Source organism: Catharus ustulatus, assembly GCF_009819885.2.
Source record: "Catharus ustulatus isolate bCatUst1 chromosome Z unlocalized genomic scaffold, bCatUst1.pri.v2 scaffold_26_arrow_ctg1, whole genome shotgun sequence".
In the NCBI taxonomy this organism is placed as follows: domain Eukaryota; kingdom Metazoa; phylum Chordata; class Aves; order Passeriformes; family Turdidae; genus Catharus; species Catharus ustulatus.
In genome coordinates, this window is record NW_024879445.1 from 3,204,162 (window position 1) to 3,220,479 (window position 16,318).

The window sequence follows — 16,318 nt, forward strand, 5'->3', positions numbered from 1 at the left end:
ATACACTAAACAGAGGGCAAATAGAAACCCAACCAGGAGTGACCCAGTTTGCTGAACTGCAGCTTTCCTGGACAGAACTAATGGCTCTAAGTCTGGGGAGATTTGCACAGCCTTTGACCAGATTAATCTATTGATTGCTGATTAATTGTATTCAGGCATTCAAGCCAAATCAAGTAGTGGCACACAATCATTTAGAGTGGTAAGAACAGTGAGAACCAAAAAGAAAATTACAATGTGCTACATTTCAGAAATGCTGACCTGCCTGAATCAGAAATAAGAAAACATCTCCTGCTCAAGCCTGGGGCTCATGCTAGAAGAGGATGAGCTGACCACCTACCCTGCTCCAACAGAAGTGTAGAATAAAATGTAAATATCCTTCTAAGTGTTAATGCCTCCCTTTATGACTTAAACAGAGAGAAAAAAGATGCATTAAAACAAGAGGCAGATTATAAACATGTTCTCAACTATGCCAAAACCTCCAATCAAGCACGAGACAGTATAACCATTTACTACTTGCTCATATAAAACCCATTCTTACTCCTCATAGAAAACCATCACATTATACTTAAAACATTCTCTATTATAAACTATTACATAAAGGGAGTTGCATTCAAATTATCTAAACAATTTTTAAGCTTTGGCCAAAAAAATGTGCCAGCATTAGATAACATCTTCTGCTATTACAACAGCATGCATCATGTCTGTAATAAGAAATAACAAAATTGCTCTCTGAGAAGTCTGGTCAGGGAGGATCAAGGAACAGTAGGAGGAATCTGTATCTTCATGTCTTAAAATTGTGAAATGTGACTGAAGTGGTTAATGCCTTTATTTTTTTTTAAACAAGCTTGGAGTTTGTTTGCTGCGAATTCAGATTTGGTAAGAAGGTGGAGAAACACCTTTGTATCTAGTCTAAGAAAGGATCACACACATCATCATGTGAGCAGGGCTGGCCAAGCATTGGTAAAACCTGCACACATGGCCAAGGTGACCCCCAAAGGTCACTTCAAAGCCTCCACCACCATGAGGCAGCCACACATTTTACTGCATCGCTCAAACAAGCCCACAGCTCAGCCTGTTGTGTTCTGGGCAGGAGATAATGGCTCACAACTGGTATTCTGAGTTATCAGTTACCAGATCAGCTCCCAGATACTGCACACTCCGAACACAGCAAAGTTTTGTTCTCTATGTCTCATCTCTCCACACCGTGCAATATTTCTTAGGAAAATATTTTGAGGCACGAGTAAAATGTAATAACTGAAAGGTTATTCCTGGTTATCAGCGCTGGTGGGTGCCCAATAAAGCACCACTGAGAACAGATATTACAGAGTGTGGGCACAAAAGAATTTCACTCCAGAAGGCTCCAAGTTCAGCCCTCTAAGGCAATATTAAGAAAGCACCACTGTGGTTTCAGCTGTAAATCAAGCAGGCATAGTATTTTTCATGCTTGTGTTCATGAGGAAACAATGCTTCTACTCAAGTCAGACACTGAATGGAAAAAACTGCCCTAGCACTATTTTAGAAGAGCCAATACATGTACGATAAGATCTTCATAAACAGTCAAAAACACTAACACACTGTGGATTTGGAGGGGGTGTAACAAAAGGGGGTTTAGCATTTCAGATCAGAAACAGTCTTATGAACACAATTTTTAAATACAAAATAATCAGTCCAAAAATACTCAGCCACGGCGTTCATTTGTGCTGTTAAAGGAAAAATAATGTATGTCTACAAGCTGACAATTCTATCACACTCTGAGAGGACTTCAGACAAGAAGCAGTTAATTTCTGCTCCTACACAGATAATCTACTATTTCATCTCCAGTGCTGGATCATAACAATAAGTTATTTGTGACAACTGTGAATAGCCTCCACATCTATTAGAAGTAGACTAGTAATGAGAAAATACTTGGTATTTTGGTAGAGGAGATCTGAGATTTTTCACACGCAGCCTGCAATACAGTGGTGCATCAAAAAGTTAAGTAAAAATTGCTTTATTTAAGAGTTCTTGATAGTGGTGCATGCCATGCAGCATAAATTTTTTTGTGGTGAACTTATCTAAATCCCATCTTAATGGCAATATACTTGGGCTATGTTGAACTGTATGAGGTAATACCAGAATAAACACACATGAAGTCTTGTTTCTTTTCAAGAATCACAACTTGGAAGCCACAAGTAAAGGGCAGGACCACCAGCAAGTTTGTATGTAAGACTATTTGCTGGATCTCTAGGCAGATTGCTGTCACTGTGAGCTGTGCCTGATTTGTTGTGCTCCAAGCCACTGACTTCTTTAGCTAATCCCTCCCATTGCTGTTAGTCCTGTTCAGAAACAGGAGGCCAGAGAAGCACCTCAGACTACAGCATTTAACTGCTTTTCTCATTCCTCAAGTTTGGCCAGCTACAGGTTTAGCACAGGGTGTGTATTATGAGGCTCTTCTTACACAAACTCTCAAGAAAAGCTCCACAACAGCAGCTTCTTCTCATCTTGGCAGGATACAGCACTGAAGCTGGTTTCAATAGTTTATTTTATCATGCTAAAAATCAAGTCTAATCTTTTCAAGCTGCAGCTTCTGCAAAAAAAATACAAAAATGGTCTTCCACTATATTTAATCAAGCTGTTTACACTTAAAACTGCTCTGTACCTACATTCTAAGTTCTGATACTACGTTCTGACACATACTTTATTCTGATTACATACTGAGCACAGTTCTCTCACGTTACTGAGAACAGAAAAAAGAAATAAAGGAAGCTACCTGAGAACCATCTTTGCCCACAGAGTACTGACAGAACAATTCTATGCCCACACCACCCAATGCCTCAGGAGCTCTGAGGATGGGGATGTTTGCAGGAACTCCTCTTCACAAGAGTGAGAGGCTTTCACACATCTTCTGCAGCCCTTCTGTGGCTCACAGCACTACTGCCAACCTGTTCACAGCCCTTACAATTTCTTGTCTTCATCTCCCAAAGGTTAATTTTATAGGCACTGCCATTTTAATATTCCTTATCCTGTGGAAGGAAACAAGCAGTAAAATGTATTGATCCAGATGTAGCATGCCATCTGTCTCAACAGAGGAAGAATCATTATTTGGAGAGATTATACTCTCAAATATCCCAACTCCAGACCTGTGCACTATTAAAGAGGTTATAAACATTTGGTTTTGGGTTTTTTTGCTTTTCTAATTAAAGGATACTTTAGCCAAAGCATAGAGTAAAAATGACAATGAAGAAAACTATCAAGTTACATAAGAATTACTAGACATTTTGCCTCAGATGATGGCAACACTTCAAAGCATTTTTATACATTACCAAAGATCTTTTCCTTGAAAGAGTAAATGAACATTTGGGCTCTAGCTCCCACCACCTGTGACACTTCCACAAAGCAGAATAAAAGATTTTAAAAGTACTAGATGTATTTAATGCACAGAATAATCCTGCTGCTATGGTGTTTACCTCTGATATAACAGATCTTTTGAAAACAATCTGTCTGGTACAAGTGTAATGCTGCTTGATAAAGAATAAATAACAAGCCAGGTATTAAATGTTGTCTGAAGGACACCAAGACATATCAAATATCTGTTTAAACATCACTTTTGCAGCATGTTGACGTTTGCAGTCATAGAATTCCCAGTTTTGTCTACAGGTCAGTTCGATAAGTTGTTTTTATCTTTTAATGCTTTTATTTAGGCAGTTGTAAAAGAGATCAAGAGGACTGAGCTTCCTTTCCAAAACACCTAAATCTCCAGTGAATGGCTTTAAACATATTGTTGTCCAGGGACCCAGACAGTCTTATGATAAAGACTCATTTATCAAGAAAAGCCTTGAATTTGGTTGTCTGAGATTCCAAAGTATTTCAATACTTAAAAACACAGGAAGAAATGCAAGTTTTCACCAGTCTATGACTCAAAACTGGAGACACTAACTACTGCTTGTAACCATTTTTTCAGAAAACCTCTACTAAAGAGAGACTGGGATACTATGTCTAACTTTGCTCCTAAACTACAAATCACGGTGAGTTTTTAATACCAAACTTGGAAAACACCTCTGCCAAGTCTGACAGTTTTCAAGTGGTTTTTTTTCCTGTAAGGGAAATAACTCCAAAGGGAGGAAATATCACAGGTAATGACTTTTAAAGTATCTTACTCTATGTAACATTCTCTTAAAGAACAGTCTGACTGGACAGTATTTTGTAAACTCGTCCTGCTCTGCTGGAATAAGGATGGTGACAGGTATGGAAAGTAAGAACAAGCATGCACAACTCTCAACTAATGCTTTGTAACTGCCCTCATTCTGATGAAAGAGCAATGAACATGTAAATTCTAAAATAGATGCAACACTGAATCTTTGGAACTTCACACAGGGTTACCCCTCACTTAGAAACTGCTACTCAGAAAGCCAATCTCTTCATAGAACATGTGGAGCAATTGAAAGATTTCTGATTTTTTATTACTTAAAAATGGTTTACCAAGCTAACAAAACAGATTCAGGTGCTCAGGTTTTTCAGGAGATAGATGGGAAGCTTTACTAATCAGCATTGCTCCCAGTGGGTAAAAACACCCAGTCACATAGCACAGAGAAAAGAAAACACGGCACAAAGAAATGTTCAAGACACTTCAGTATTTCTAACGCCATCTCTGCAGCTTCTTTAAAGAACTAACTCAAAAAATTAATATTACCAAGGAACAATGACTAGTTATTGCTGTTGGAACAGCAGTTCAGAAATTTCAGCAGTCATATTAGGTACTTTACTAGCTGGTTATAAAACAGGAATTAATTATAAATATTATTAGCAAATTTGCCATAAATCCCACTCCGATGTCTTTACAATCATAACTTTAAAAAGCCTACCAAGTCATTAAATGGCATCCAGAAGTTACCTAGAACAGCAGAAGATAAATTGCCCAGATAAAACACAGTCAGTTCTTAAAACATGGGATTCCTTGGAATCAAACATGAACACCTACAATCATTGGTTACTCACCTCAATCAAAGGAAATCCTTTGCAGGTTTGCAGCCAAGAGACCAAAACTTAAGGGCTTTGACTGTATTACCTTCTCTACAATTACACATTTAAAACACAGTAGCAAATGCCTTTGGCACCCACTTTCAGAGATTTTAAAAGAGATTGCATCAAACACTGAACATTCCTGTTATCTTAAGCTGAAATTAAAGTGTTGTACGGTGATTGCAGCAGAACAATTTTAAACAGAAGAAATTTACAGTTGCAATTAACATGTCAACGGAAGGATTAGCTGTGTGTCTCTGCCATCAGCTTGTATTTCTGTCTTGCTTTTAATAGAGAAACATTAAACATGTGGGTTTTTATGTGTGTGCATATATATATTGAATATATAATGATTTAAAAAGCACTTCTATTTTAATTCTTTTAAAGAGATAATCATCCAACTCCAACTCTTACACGTAGTATGATGTACTAACTAAGTCAGAAAAACTTAATAAGGAAATTTACTCAGGCAATTGATTTCAGCTTAGGAGTAAATCCTTTCTTTCAAGGTGATATACTTACAAAGGATAAATAGGAGATTTGTTTATGAAGATTAGCACTACTTTAATGTCTTATATGAACACACAGTTTTCTTGAAAAATCTCTAAGCTTACTACATGTAGGCTACATCTCTCTGAAGCAGTTCTGACACGTGATAAAGCAGCAAAGTTTTGTTGACATCTACAGGTATGCAAGACCAATATCCTATCAGAAATATAAACAGTATTTGCTTTTTTCCTCCCTAGCAAAAACATCATAGAATTAAAGCAATTTGCAAAATAAAAAACTTCCCCACACCTTCACATCTTGATTCATACATCTCTCCATAAGCAGAGGATGGTATGAAAATTCTGGGCAAGCTGAGCATGAAAATTAGAAATAAATGAGAAAAAGCAGCTTTGTAGTGTGGAAGACCCACAATGCTTTTGGTCTGCACTCACAGAAATTTTGTAGCTAAAATAAGGCCTTCCTGTCAAGGAGTAGCCAACATGGTCTGCAACTGTAAAAGCAAAACAGTAACAAACTCCCCAAAAAAACAAACTTCCCAAAAAAAGTCCAAACTTCCTTTTCCACTCTGCAGTTCTGGTTAACAGAAAGCTGCAGGAGGCATGGCTTTTCCTGCACAAGTGTGGGGGCAACCAGCCCCTTCAGTTTAAGGGAAAGAAATCCATGTAGTCTACCTCACACCTCAAAAATGCACCTTCATTTCTGCACTGATGCGTTTGACCCCTTCCAGAACCACTGCACTCTGAATGATCCCTGGAAGTAATTATTTCTCACTGTGCACTGAATGCAACATTCCTTTGGCTATCCATTGTCCTGGAAGGAGAAGCCACACTTCACAGGGAAGTGGATCCAGCCTCTGAACACTGGTAGTTCTCACATGAGTATCAAACACAGAAGCTGATACACTCCAGAACGAGGCAGATCCACACTTGATTGCATAAGGGCTGAAGTAAATCTAATTAGTGAGCCTCCTGCAGAGAAGTTTTACATACTCAAGTGTAGTCCAAGAAATACAATGTTCTGCTACTAAATACAAAAGAGAATCCATTTCAGTCTTGTCAAGAAGCTGTTTTGGACACATCATGTTTCCAGGTCACCACAGTTCAACCCCAGCAGCCCAGCCCCAAGCAGCCACCAGAGGGACTGGGGAGAGAATGGAAGGGCAAAAATTCACAGGTTGAGGTGAAGACAGTTCAACAGGGAAAGCAAAAGCCACATACAAGAGCAAGGCAAAACAAAGAATTAATGCCCTGCTTCCCTGGTGGTGCTCAGCCACCTCCAGGAGAGCAGGGCCCCATCACATCACAGGTGACTTGGGAAGACAAACACCATCACTCCCAATGTCCCCTTCCTTGTTTCCCACCTCTCTTTTTATACTGAGAATGATGTCACACAGTCTGGAGCATCCCTTGGATCAATTTGGGTCACCTGTGCTGGTTATGTCCCCTCCTACCCTCCTCACCAGCACAGGAGGAGCAGGAAAGACCTTAGCTCTATGCAAGTCCTGCTCAGCAAAAACAAAAATATTCCTAAATTACCAACCCTGTGTCCAAAACAGAACCCCACACCAGCTACTAGGAAGGAAATTCACTCTACCCCAAGCAAAACCAGCACACAAGTCATCTATTCTCCACCCTAAAACAAAGGTTAGTTTGGGGTGTTCTTGCTCTTAACAGCTTTTGGTTTCCATCTATTTCTGCAAAACATGGTGCACTTTCCATTCAAGAAGTAGGAGACAGGAGCAAATGACCCTATGCAACAATAGTAAAACACTAACAGAACATCCCATTTCTCTTAAAAAAAAAATCTAACTCCTATGTAGTAAGTTGCTGAAAAATTACATTTTACCTGTTAGCTTAAAACAGACTAAAAACCCCATTGAAGTAATCCTAAAAAAATCATTTAAGTACCACCTGAATTTTTAGTGTCATGTTCTGAAGTGGTGAATGCAGCTACAGCACAGCCCCTGAGCCAGCACTGAGCAGGGCTGGTATGTCCCACAGAAAAGCACCAGCACAGCACCACATTTCAGCCAAAGTTTGCCAAACTGCTTACAGTTCAAAAGCAATATTACTCAGAATAGTCCTGGGAGTCTCTGCCATGTAGACTGACAGACCAAGCTGACTAGCATCACAGTTCCTTCACAGCTGAAACAGACACAGATATTTTATTTGAATTTTAAAAGAACCCAAACAACTGAATCATCTGAAGTAGGAGCAGAGGATTCAAAGGGAAGTTAACTAACAAAATTAAGATGCAAGAGATAAGCCTTCTTATTAAAATGGAACTTTAATTAAGCTCCTCAGAATTTCTTCACTGTTTTTATCACCTTATCCTTAAATCAGTCAAGTTTACAAATCCAAAGTTACTTTTTATACACAAATGAAATTTCAGTAAGTTTGTCAGGAATAATGAGTATGGTAAAAAGCAGAAATAAATCAAAGACCATTCACAGCCTTTAAACTGCAAAAACTGGATCACTACCAAAACTCTGAAAAGCAAATAATTAGAAGTAAACTAATTGAAACAATTCTTAGTAGCGACCAATAACCATAGTGTGACCACTATTACCTACACCAAAAACTGGGGAAAATGGGTTTGTAGTGGCTCATGAATGAGTATTATATGAGGCTTTAGGAAAAAAATCTGAAGAATTCAACAGAAGATGTAGTACACTGGTTTAAATTACTCCAAGATACTGATCTTGCCAAGCTCCTCCCCTGCAAGAATGTTCTTCAAGAATGAAGATCATTTGAGGTCTAATCAAGTGCAGTACCAAAAGGGAAGAAGTTAATCTGGACATGAACCCTGCAGCACCTTCCTCTTTAACCAGTTCTGGAACAGTTCACTAGGAGTGTGACAATATATTATTTTTTGTAATGTTAATAAAGAGAAAAAAAGGAAGTGTTCATTTCATCTTTATATCACTCTTGGGAATTTTACTTTGTACTATACACATTATTTGTAAAGAAGCACAAGTACATAAAATTTTTAAGTAAATGAACATATGTAGATTAGGAGTGCACACCCAAAAGTTTTTATTGACGCCTGTGTGCAGTGGAAAGACTGTGGAGATCCCTTAAGTGTTGGATGAGGGAACTGAATCACCACAAGCAGTGCAAGATTTTGCAGTTGAGGGGGTGCTGGCTTTCTGTAAACCAGATCTGATCTGTATCAGATCCAGCTGAGATCTGTGACAGCAAAAAGTTCACCCCTTTCAGCAGCAGTCTGCACTTGGGCTGTGAGCTCTATAACCTGTTAAAGGTTCAGTTATTTCCAGCTTCCCTGGGACAGGAAGGAAAAAAAAAGTAATAAGAATAATATTAGCAGCTTGCTGAACACAGCTCATGCTTTTTAGCATTCCATAGGTTTTAGGGACTGAAAGATTATCAAAGATTGAAGATACATAAGCATTGAGCAACACAAAAATACAAAGTATACAAGGTCTTTACAAAATACAAGCCCTGGGACACTAATATTACTCACTGCTGCAAACAGAGCAGTACACTCATTTTTTCCTTGATAAAAATGGTTGTGCTTAAGTGGGGTATCAGGTTAAATAACATGAGGATTCTTGAGACAGGCTGAAAAAGCATAAAAACATCCCTCTGCACGATGCAAGTAAAGCCTCACTGAGTACAGGTGCATTAAGGTCACTGCTGTTTAAAAGTGATGAAAGAACAGTTACCAATTATAGGCTTCTGGGACACACAACAGCACCGAGACCAAGACTGAGAGAGCTTCTCTTGTTTAATTTTAGTACAGTGAACTTCAGAAAGAAGATTCAAATTCAGCTCACATGTGTGAAGGACAGCAAGAAGGAAATGTAATTTAAATTAAAAATAACAGGGACTCAAGAAAGAAAGAGACCTACAGACCGTAAACAAGATTCAGCAATGAAAACTGTCTGCAAGAGGGTCTCAATCTTCTGTGAAAGGGAAGGAAGGCGCTTTTAAAGACAGACCTTATAACAGGGGTAGCTAATTTGATACCCTACAATCATCTTTTAGCCTTTTAGGCACCTTTAGCTCAGTCCTGCTTTTGTTACAGGCAAAGCAAACCTAAACCACAACTGGGAGAAAATAAAACCAAACAAATATTAGAGGTGCAGCAGTTGTTTAACATTCTCAAGATAGAATACATTTTCATTAGAAAGCAGTGCCATACACAGACCTTTTCACTGTGCTTATATTAAACATTTGAAGTCATCACGGCAGAGGAAAGCTGCAGTGTTTGAGAAAATACTTAAAGTCAGAAAGACAACAGAAAATAATTATTAGTCATCCAACTTGAGTAAAAACAAACAACAAAAAAAAAAAACCCTCAATTTGTATCAGGACTACCAGTAATTGCCTTTTCTCTTACACCTGTCTTGAAATTCAGATGACAGGTGCACAGATTCTTTGTGTGGGAGGAAGCAAAGCACACTTGTGTTTTTACATACCTTGGGATTTCTTTTTGTTTTGATTTATAATTTGATCGGGGGTGGGGGCGGTGTAAGGATCTTCCTGAGATCAGTACCTTACCCTGTCAGGGCTCCCGGTATTTAACAAAGAGCAGAGCTGCCAGCAGAGGGCTTGGTTCACACCACATCCACTCACCACAGCTGCGAGGGACTGCACAAAGATCAAACCAGAACCACCCCTCGAATGCAGACACATCTAGTCTTAAGGAAAAAACGTAAGCCCCCCCATTAACTCAATGCTACATAGAAAAATCTTAAATTATTTCAGAGGATTACTGTGTGCAGGTCAGAATACTCCAGAAGAACAATCGGGTCTGTGATACTATGACAAGGTATTGATAAGATGAGGAGCACAAAGGCACGGGCAGTATTTCTACAGGCTGTATCTTTTTGTGCAGATGTAGCTGATCCACAAAAAGCCATAACACAGGAAAAAAAATTAGGAAAAGCAAGGACACTTTAATCTTGCCATGGTCAAAAGGCAGATCCCCCTGAAGAGGGCAGGGGACACCACTGCAACAAAAACCTGCAGTCATGGTATGCTGACTTCTCTCCCACTTTTTTGCTCATAAACATCCTCTCACCTCAACATCTCTGGAGACCAGAGCTCCTGCAACATGTTCCCTTTATCTACAAGACAGCAACAGCATCATCAAATTCTCTCCTTCATCTCATTTCACACATACCAACTGGGTAAGGAACAGACTGATCACCTTAGCTACCTGCAGCCAATGACACATTAAGACAAGACCCCTCACCTGGAGTTAAATATGATCAACCAAGACCAGTGTTACGCAATTCATCCACCTCAGAGTACTGCAGCATCACTCAGCTGTGTTCCCACAGGCAGTTTCAAGAACAATCCCTTTCCTAGGAGAAAAGCCTCTGCTGGAATGACCACACCAACTCCTATCCCACCAGGGCTGCAGGACAAACCCTTGTGAAATGGGACCCCTCCAGTACATGTGTGTGTCTTCCTCAGTCACTCTTCTTCCAACACTGCTTTTCTGTGAGAACAGAATCAGTATAAGTGTTAGACAGATGAAGCTTCCAAACAAAGCTAAAGAAAAAAAAAAATCTGTTCTATTACTGCCACTGACAATGCTCCAATACTGCCTGACATTTATCTACTTATTAAAAGCAAACAGAATAGCACAAACTCTATCTGCTGATAAAATAGCTGCATTCAAAGCAGTGAACCATGCCGCTGGTAAACAGTTTTGGATCACTCTTTACACAAAGAATGATCTGCCACTTTTGATGCACTGGGTCAAGAGCAGAGGCACAACAATAGGTATTCACACAGTGCAAACTTTATGTAAGGGTACCAGGATGTTTGTACCAGCCTTGCACAGACAAGCTGTACCTGATAAATTGGTACAGAATCAACAGCCACAGACCAAGGTTAATTTTTCAAGTTACCAAAAGTCAGTAAGACACTTTCCCAAATGCACAGCATTATCCAACAGTAGAGACCTGCTAGTCAGCAGGAACTGAATTCACTTTGGAGACAATAAGCCCCAAGAAACAGTAAAAAAAAAACAAAAACACAGCAGCTCTGAGAACATCTTCCATGTAACAAGCATCACCTTGACTTAAAAGTTATCAGGGCTCTTGTGCTCACAAACCTAGTACATAATCAGAGATGGGATGTATTTCATGCTCCTGAGATGATCAGGAATTGAGGTATCCGATGCTATTAGCATGCAAAACACACCCTTATTGAAAGCTTTTGTGTTCACAGCTTTATCTTGGAAAGTGTTTTGCTAAGTTGGAAGCAAAAATAATGGGTTCCCTTCTTCATATAAGCCTAAGTAGCTGCTAACACTTTAATTGCTTTGGACATTACTCCAGTGAACTTCAACTTAAAACCCTGAAGTTTATACCGTGACCTTTTAAAAAATTGATACTTAATATCAAACGCCAATCAAAATTCCATATTCCATCCCTAATACTTAATTTTATGGGAGGAGGGTACTGTCCCAAGCAGACAGGACATGACTTTAAAAAATGAAGTATCTTCACATGTACATCTGTCCACACTGCAGAACAAATTAATGACATTTAAGACATTAGTAATTTGACTTAATTAATGCTCACTATGAAACTTTTGATAATGATCCTGTAATCAGTTTGCCTACCACTCCTCTATGCCACACACTACAAAGAAAATTCCTTGCTGTTGATTTCTTCTCAATAAAGATATTATAATTTCAGAAACAATAGTTTCAGAATACGTTATATTCTGCATTGAAATATCTTAAGACTGTCAATGTTGCAGCACTCTGGAAAGCGCTTTAACACACTGAAAAAGCTATCTGCCCACCTCAGAAATTTGAGAAATGTTCTGCTTACAAAGCTGAGCATCCAACACCTGGGTCAGCTCATCAGGGACCAGGACTCGGAAATTTGGGGGAACAGGACAGAAACCCAATGTGGTTTCACATGTACTACAAGCACACCTATGTGTTTTAACTATAGTTTACCCCAGTCCAAACACATGGCAGTCGCTGCCAATTTTGATTTCATACTGACTGAGAATGAGGCCACAGATCATCATTTATCTCCATCAAAAGGGGACCTGGAAGGCAGGAGTAATTCGCAGTTATGGTTGGCAATTAAAATTTGACATCTCAGATGTCACAAACAAGGATCTTTACAATACACCAACCAGTTATTTCTACTGGAACAACTCCACAGTCAGTGTCAAAAAACACACTTAAAAATTGCCACCAGCCCCCCCAAAAAACCCCAAACGGTGTGAAACAGGTAAATCCGGAAAAGACATACATTTCCTCATGGAACTCCACCTATAGGGAGCGAAAGGTGGGATGAAAAAAGAGTTCTGGAAACAAAATATTCTTCACTTCCTTGGAACGTGGCCCACGCGTTTCTTTACTTCCCTAAACCCACCAGAAAGACCCCACTTAAAACACAGGCTTCTGAGCACAGCCACGCACCAATTTTCAAACTGTGACAAAACAGCGCTGCAAGAACTTGATCTTTATCCACGTTAGTTTAGGGATGATGGTTTAAAAATTAAAAAAAGAGAACCTAGGAAATTAATTCTACGTTCAGCTAAAGCTTGTCTTTTAGCCAAGACAGCCGGCAATGCAAAGAAGGCTCTCACTGTCAACTCGTCTCAAATAACACACGGACTCGTAGTCCAAAATAGAAAAGGATTGAGACTCACAGCTCCGAAATGTTTGAAGCCTTGACCGCGGCTCAGGGGCCACCGAGCAGCCCTGGGAAGGTTCGCCCAGGATCCGTGCGGATCCAGCAGCATCCCAACCCAGATCCCATCGGATCCAGCGGGCTTTGCCTCGGCGCCGCACACACAAACCAAACCTAGAGCATCCTTATTTATTTACTTTTTTTTTTTTTTCTCCCCCCAGCGTCTCCACCAAATGTTTTCCCTCCCCTTCCCAGACTGATTCCCATGGCGAGCCCCCGAATCGATGCCCTATGTGCTGGAGGCGGAAAACCTGTAAGAGATCCCCGCTCGGTGATGGGGAACACAGACCTAGGGCTGTAATACCTCTAGCACTGGGGGACTATCTCCCAAAAGCACGTGTGTGTATATGTGGGGGGATGGATGGATACCACTGCGTCACGAAAAGACAAAAAAAAAAAAAAAATACAGAACTCAGACGCAAGCTATGCATCCGCGCCTCCTCGAGGCTCAGCGAGCTTTCGCCTTTTTTTTTTTTTTTTTTTAAAGCTTTTCTGCCGAGGAGCCGCCGCACCCCCGGCACCGGGGGAGCCCGGGGGCCGCTCTCACCTTGTCCAGCTCATCGTGCAGCTCGGCCAGGCTGGGCCGGAGCAGCTTCTCGCCCAGGTCAGCAGCCGTGTGCCGGTAGTGGTCGATGCGGGGCACGGCGTCCATGGTGTTGTGGCCGAAGGTGCGCAGGTAGTAGGTGTTGGTGTGGGTGTCATAGTAGTAGTGGTGGTGCCCGCCCGAGTGCAGGCTGCCCTCGCTCATCACCGTGTCGCCGCCGTTCTGCACGCCGCTCACATTGCCGCCCTCCGAGCCGCCTCCCCCGGGCTCGCCGGGGCTCTCGCCGCCGGCCGACGGGTCCACGAAGTTCACCCGAAACCTGCCCTTGGCTTCCTCGCCTCCCTTACCCGCCTGGCCGATGTCCCCGCACGACTTGCGAGGCCCCTCGGCCACCAGGTCCACCTGGAAGCGGCTCTGGCTCGGCGTGGGACCCAGCGGCTTGCCCAGCGCATCCTTGGAGCCCTCATCCCCCGCGGACCCCGCCGCCAGCTCCTTGCCCTCCATGCCTTCCCCTCGCTCCGCGGCCGCCACTGCTCCGAACGCCCCTCCCGGCCGGCGGCTCCGCTGCTTTAAGCGGCCGAGCAGCGCCCCGGGGCTGCCGCAGACACAGCGCCGCGCCCCGCCCCCGCCGCAGCGCCAGGTGACGGTGCCTCCGCTCCCTCCGCCCGATCCCGCTCTGCTCAGGCAGCAGCGCGGTCGCTTGCAGGCTGGCGAGGCAGGAGGGATGCGGGGGGGAAAAAACCGGCGGCGCCGCACAGGCTCCGCCCGCTCCCGGGCTGCGGCGGAGGGGGCGGCGGCGGGAGCGCGTCCCCGGCCGGGCGGCGGCGGCTCCTCCCGCCCGCACTATGGCGGCCCCGCCGCATCCGCCCCGCGGCGGCGCTGGGAGGGGCTGGGGGGGCCGCGCCGCGATCCCGCCCGGCACAGCCCCGCCGGCCGCCGCCACGTCTCGCGAGAGGAGCGCGGGGGCGCTCGGAGCCGCGCGGTGCCGCGCACAGCCCGGACCCCTCGGGAGCGCCCGAGAGCCCCTCGGGCAGCCCGCGGTCCGTCACAGCTCGCGGAGCTCCCTCACACACCCCCGGACCTCCCTCATACACCCCAGATCCTCTCACACACCCCAGATCCCCTCACGCACCCCCGAACCTTCCTCAGACAACCCCAGATCTCCTCAAACACCCCCTGTCCCTCACACACCCCGGACTTCCCTCACACAACCCCCGAACCTTCTTCAACCAACCCAGATTCCCTCACACATCCTCGAACCTCCCTCACACCCCCCAGATCCCCTCACACACCCCAGATCCCCTCACACACCCCCGGACCTCCCTCACACACCCCAGATCCCCTCACACACCCCCGAACCTCCCATACACAACCCCAGATCTCCTCAGTTCCCCCCCCCCAGTCCCTCACACACACCGCCAGTCTCCTCATACGCACCCCCAGATCTCAGACACCCCCTGATCCCTCACACACACACCCGGACCTCTCACACACCCCTGGGCCCCTCATAAACCCCCCCAGTTCCCCACATACACACTCATGCTTCGGTGCCTCGCACTGCCCCTCGGAGCCCTCTTACACTCCTAGATCCCCTCACATCCCTCCTGTTCCTCACGCACAGCCCCAGAGCTCGCACACACAGCCTGGTCCCCCACATGCACCCCAAACAAACCCCTGGTTCCTCAGCCACCCCACAGAACCACAGCACTGGGTCTGGTTGGAAGGGATCACTCTGGGTCGTCTGGCCCCATCTCCCTGCTCAGGCAGGGTCATCCCGAAGCACATGGCACCGGATTATGTCCAGACGGGTCTGGAGTGCCTCCAGAGACAGAGACTCCACACCCTCCCTGGACAATCTGTTCCCATGCTCGGTCACTGCACAGGGAAGGAGTTCTTCATGCTCAGGTGGCATGTTCCTGTGTTTCTTTCACAGTCCCTGCCGTTTCTCTGGCCCTGGTGATTGACCATCGCCAAACCGAGCCCTGCTCCATCTTCCTGGCACCCTCCTCTTGATGTTTATAAACAAGGATGAGGTTCTTTCTCCAGGCTGAACAGCTCCAGCTCCCTCACCTGTCCCCATAAAAGATGCTCCAGTGCCATTATCCTCATTCCCCCTGGACCTGCTCGGAGAATCCTGGTTCCTCACACAGCCCCTGAACCCCTCACACCCCTGGGCCCCTTCACACCCCCGCCCTGGATCCCCCTTTTTCACCTTCCAGCCTCTGGATCTCTGCCAAGTGCACTGTAAAAAACCACTTGCGTAATAGATCTAATGTCAGTAATGCCTTTTTCTGTCTCCTCTGCTGCAGCTTTTTGTCCCTTGTTCTCTTAAAGTTTATTCTTTCTCCAGAAGCATACATGGTTCTTTTATCTTGAAAAGTGAAGTTTTTCTGCCTCCTTGCTCTTACTGGAACGTAAGTGGCTGGATAATCCATTAAAGCATATGAAGTTGGCTCTGAGGTTGTCAGATGGGAGTAAAATACTTCAGTTTCCATAGTCAGAATTTAAACAGGGACTCACCAGTGATTTTCCATTGTGCATTTCAGTTGTCTTTATACCTGAAGGTAGCA

General features: G+C 43.6%; 1 protein-coding gene across 2 annotated transcripts in view; it reads right to left on the reverse strand.

The window, feature by feature from the left end:
- Positions 1 to 14,353, reverse strand: part of SLC12A2 (solute carrier family 12 member 2) — a 51,305-nt gene extending 36,952 nt beyond the window's left edge. For both annotated transcript variants that reach the window (XM_033086424.1, XM_033086423.1), the window contains exon 1: positions 13,752 to 14,353. In XM_033086424.1, coding sequence (XP_032942315.1) covers positions 13,752 to 14,252 — 501 coding nt within the window. In that variant the 5' untranslated portion in view covers positions 14,253 to 14,353. The remainder of the gene's footprint in view (positions 1 to 13,751) is intronic.
- Positions 14,354 to 16,318: the final 1,965 nt, after the last annotated feature.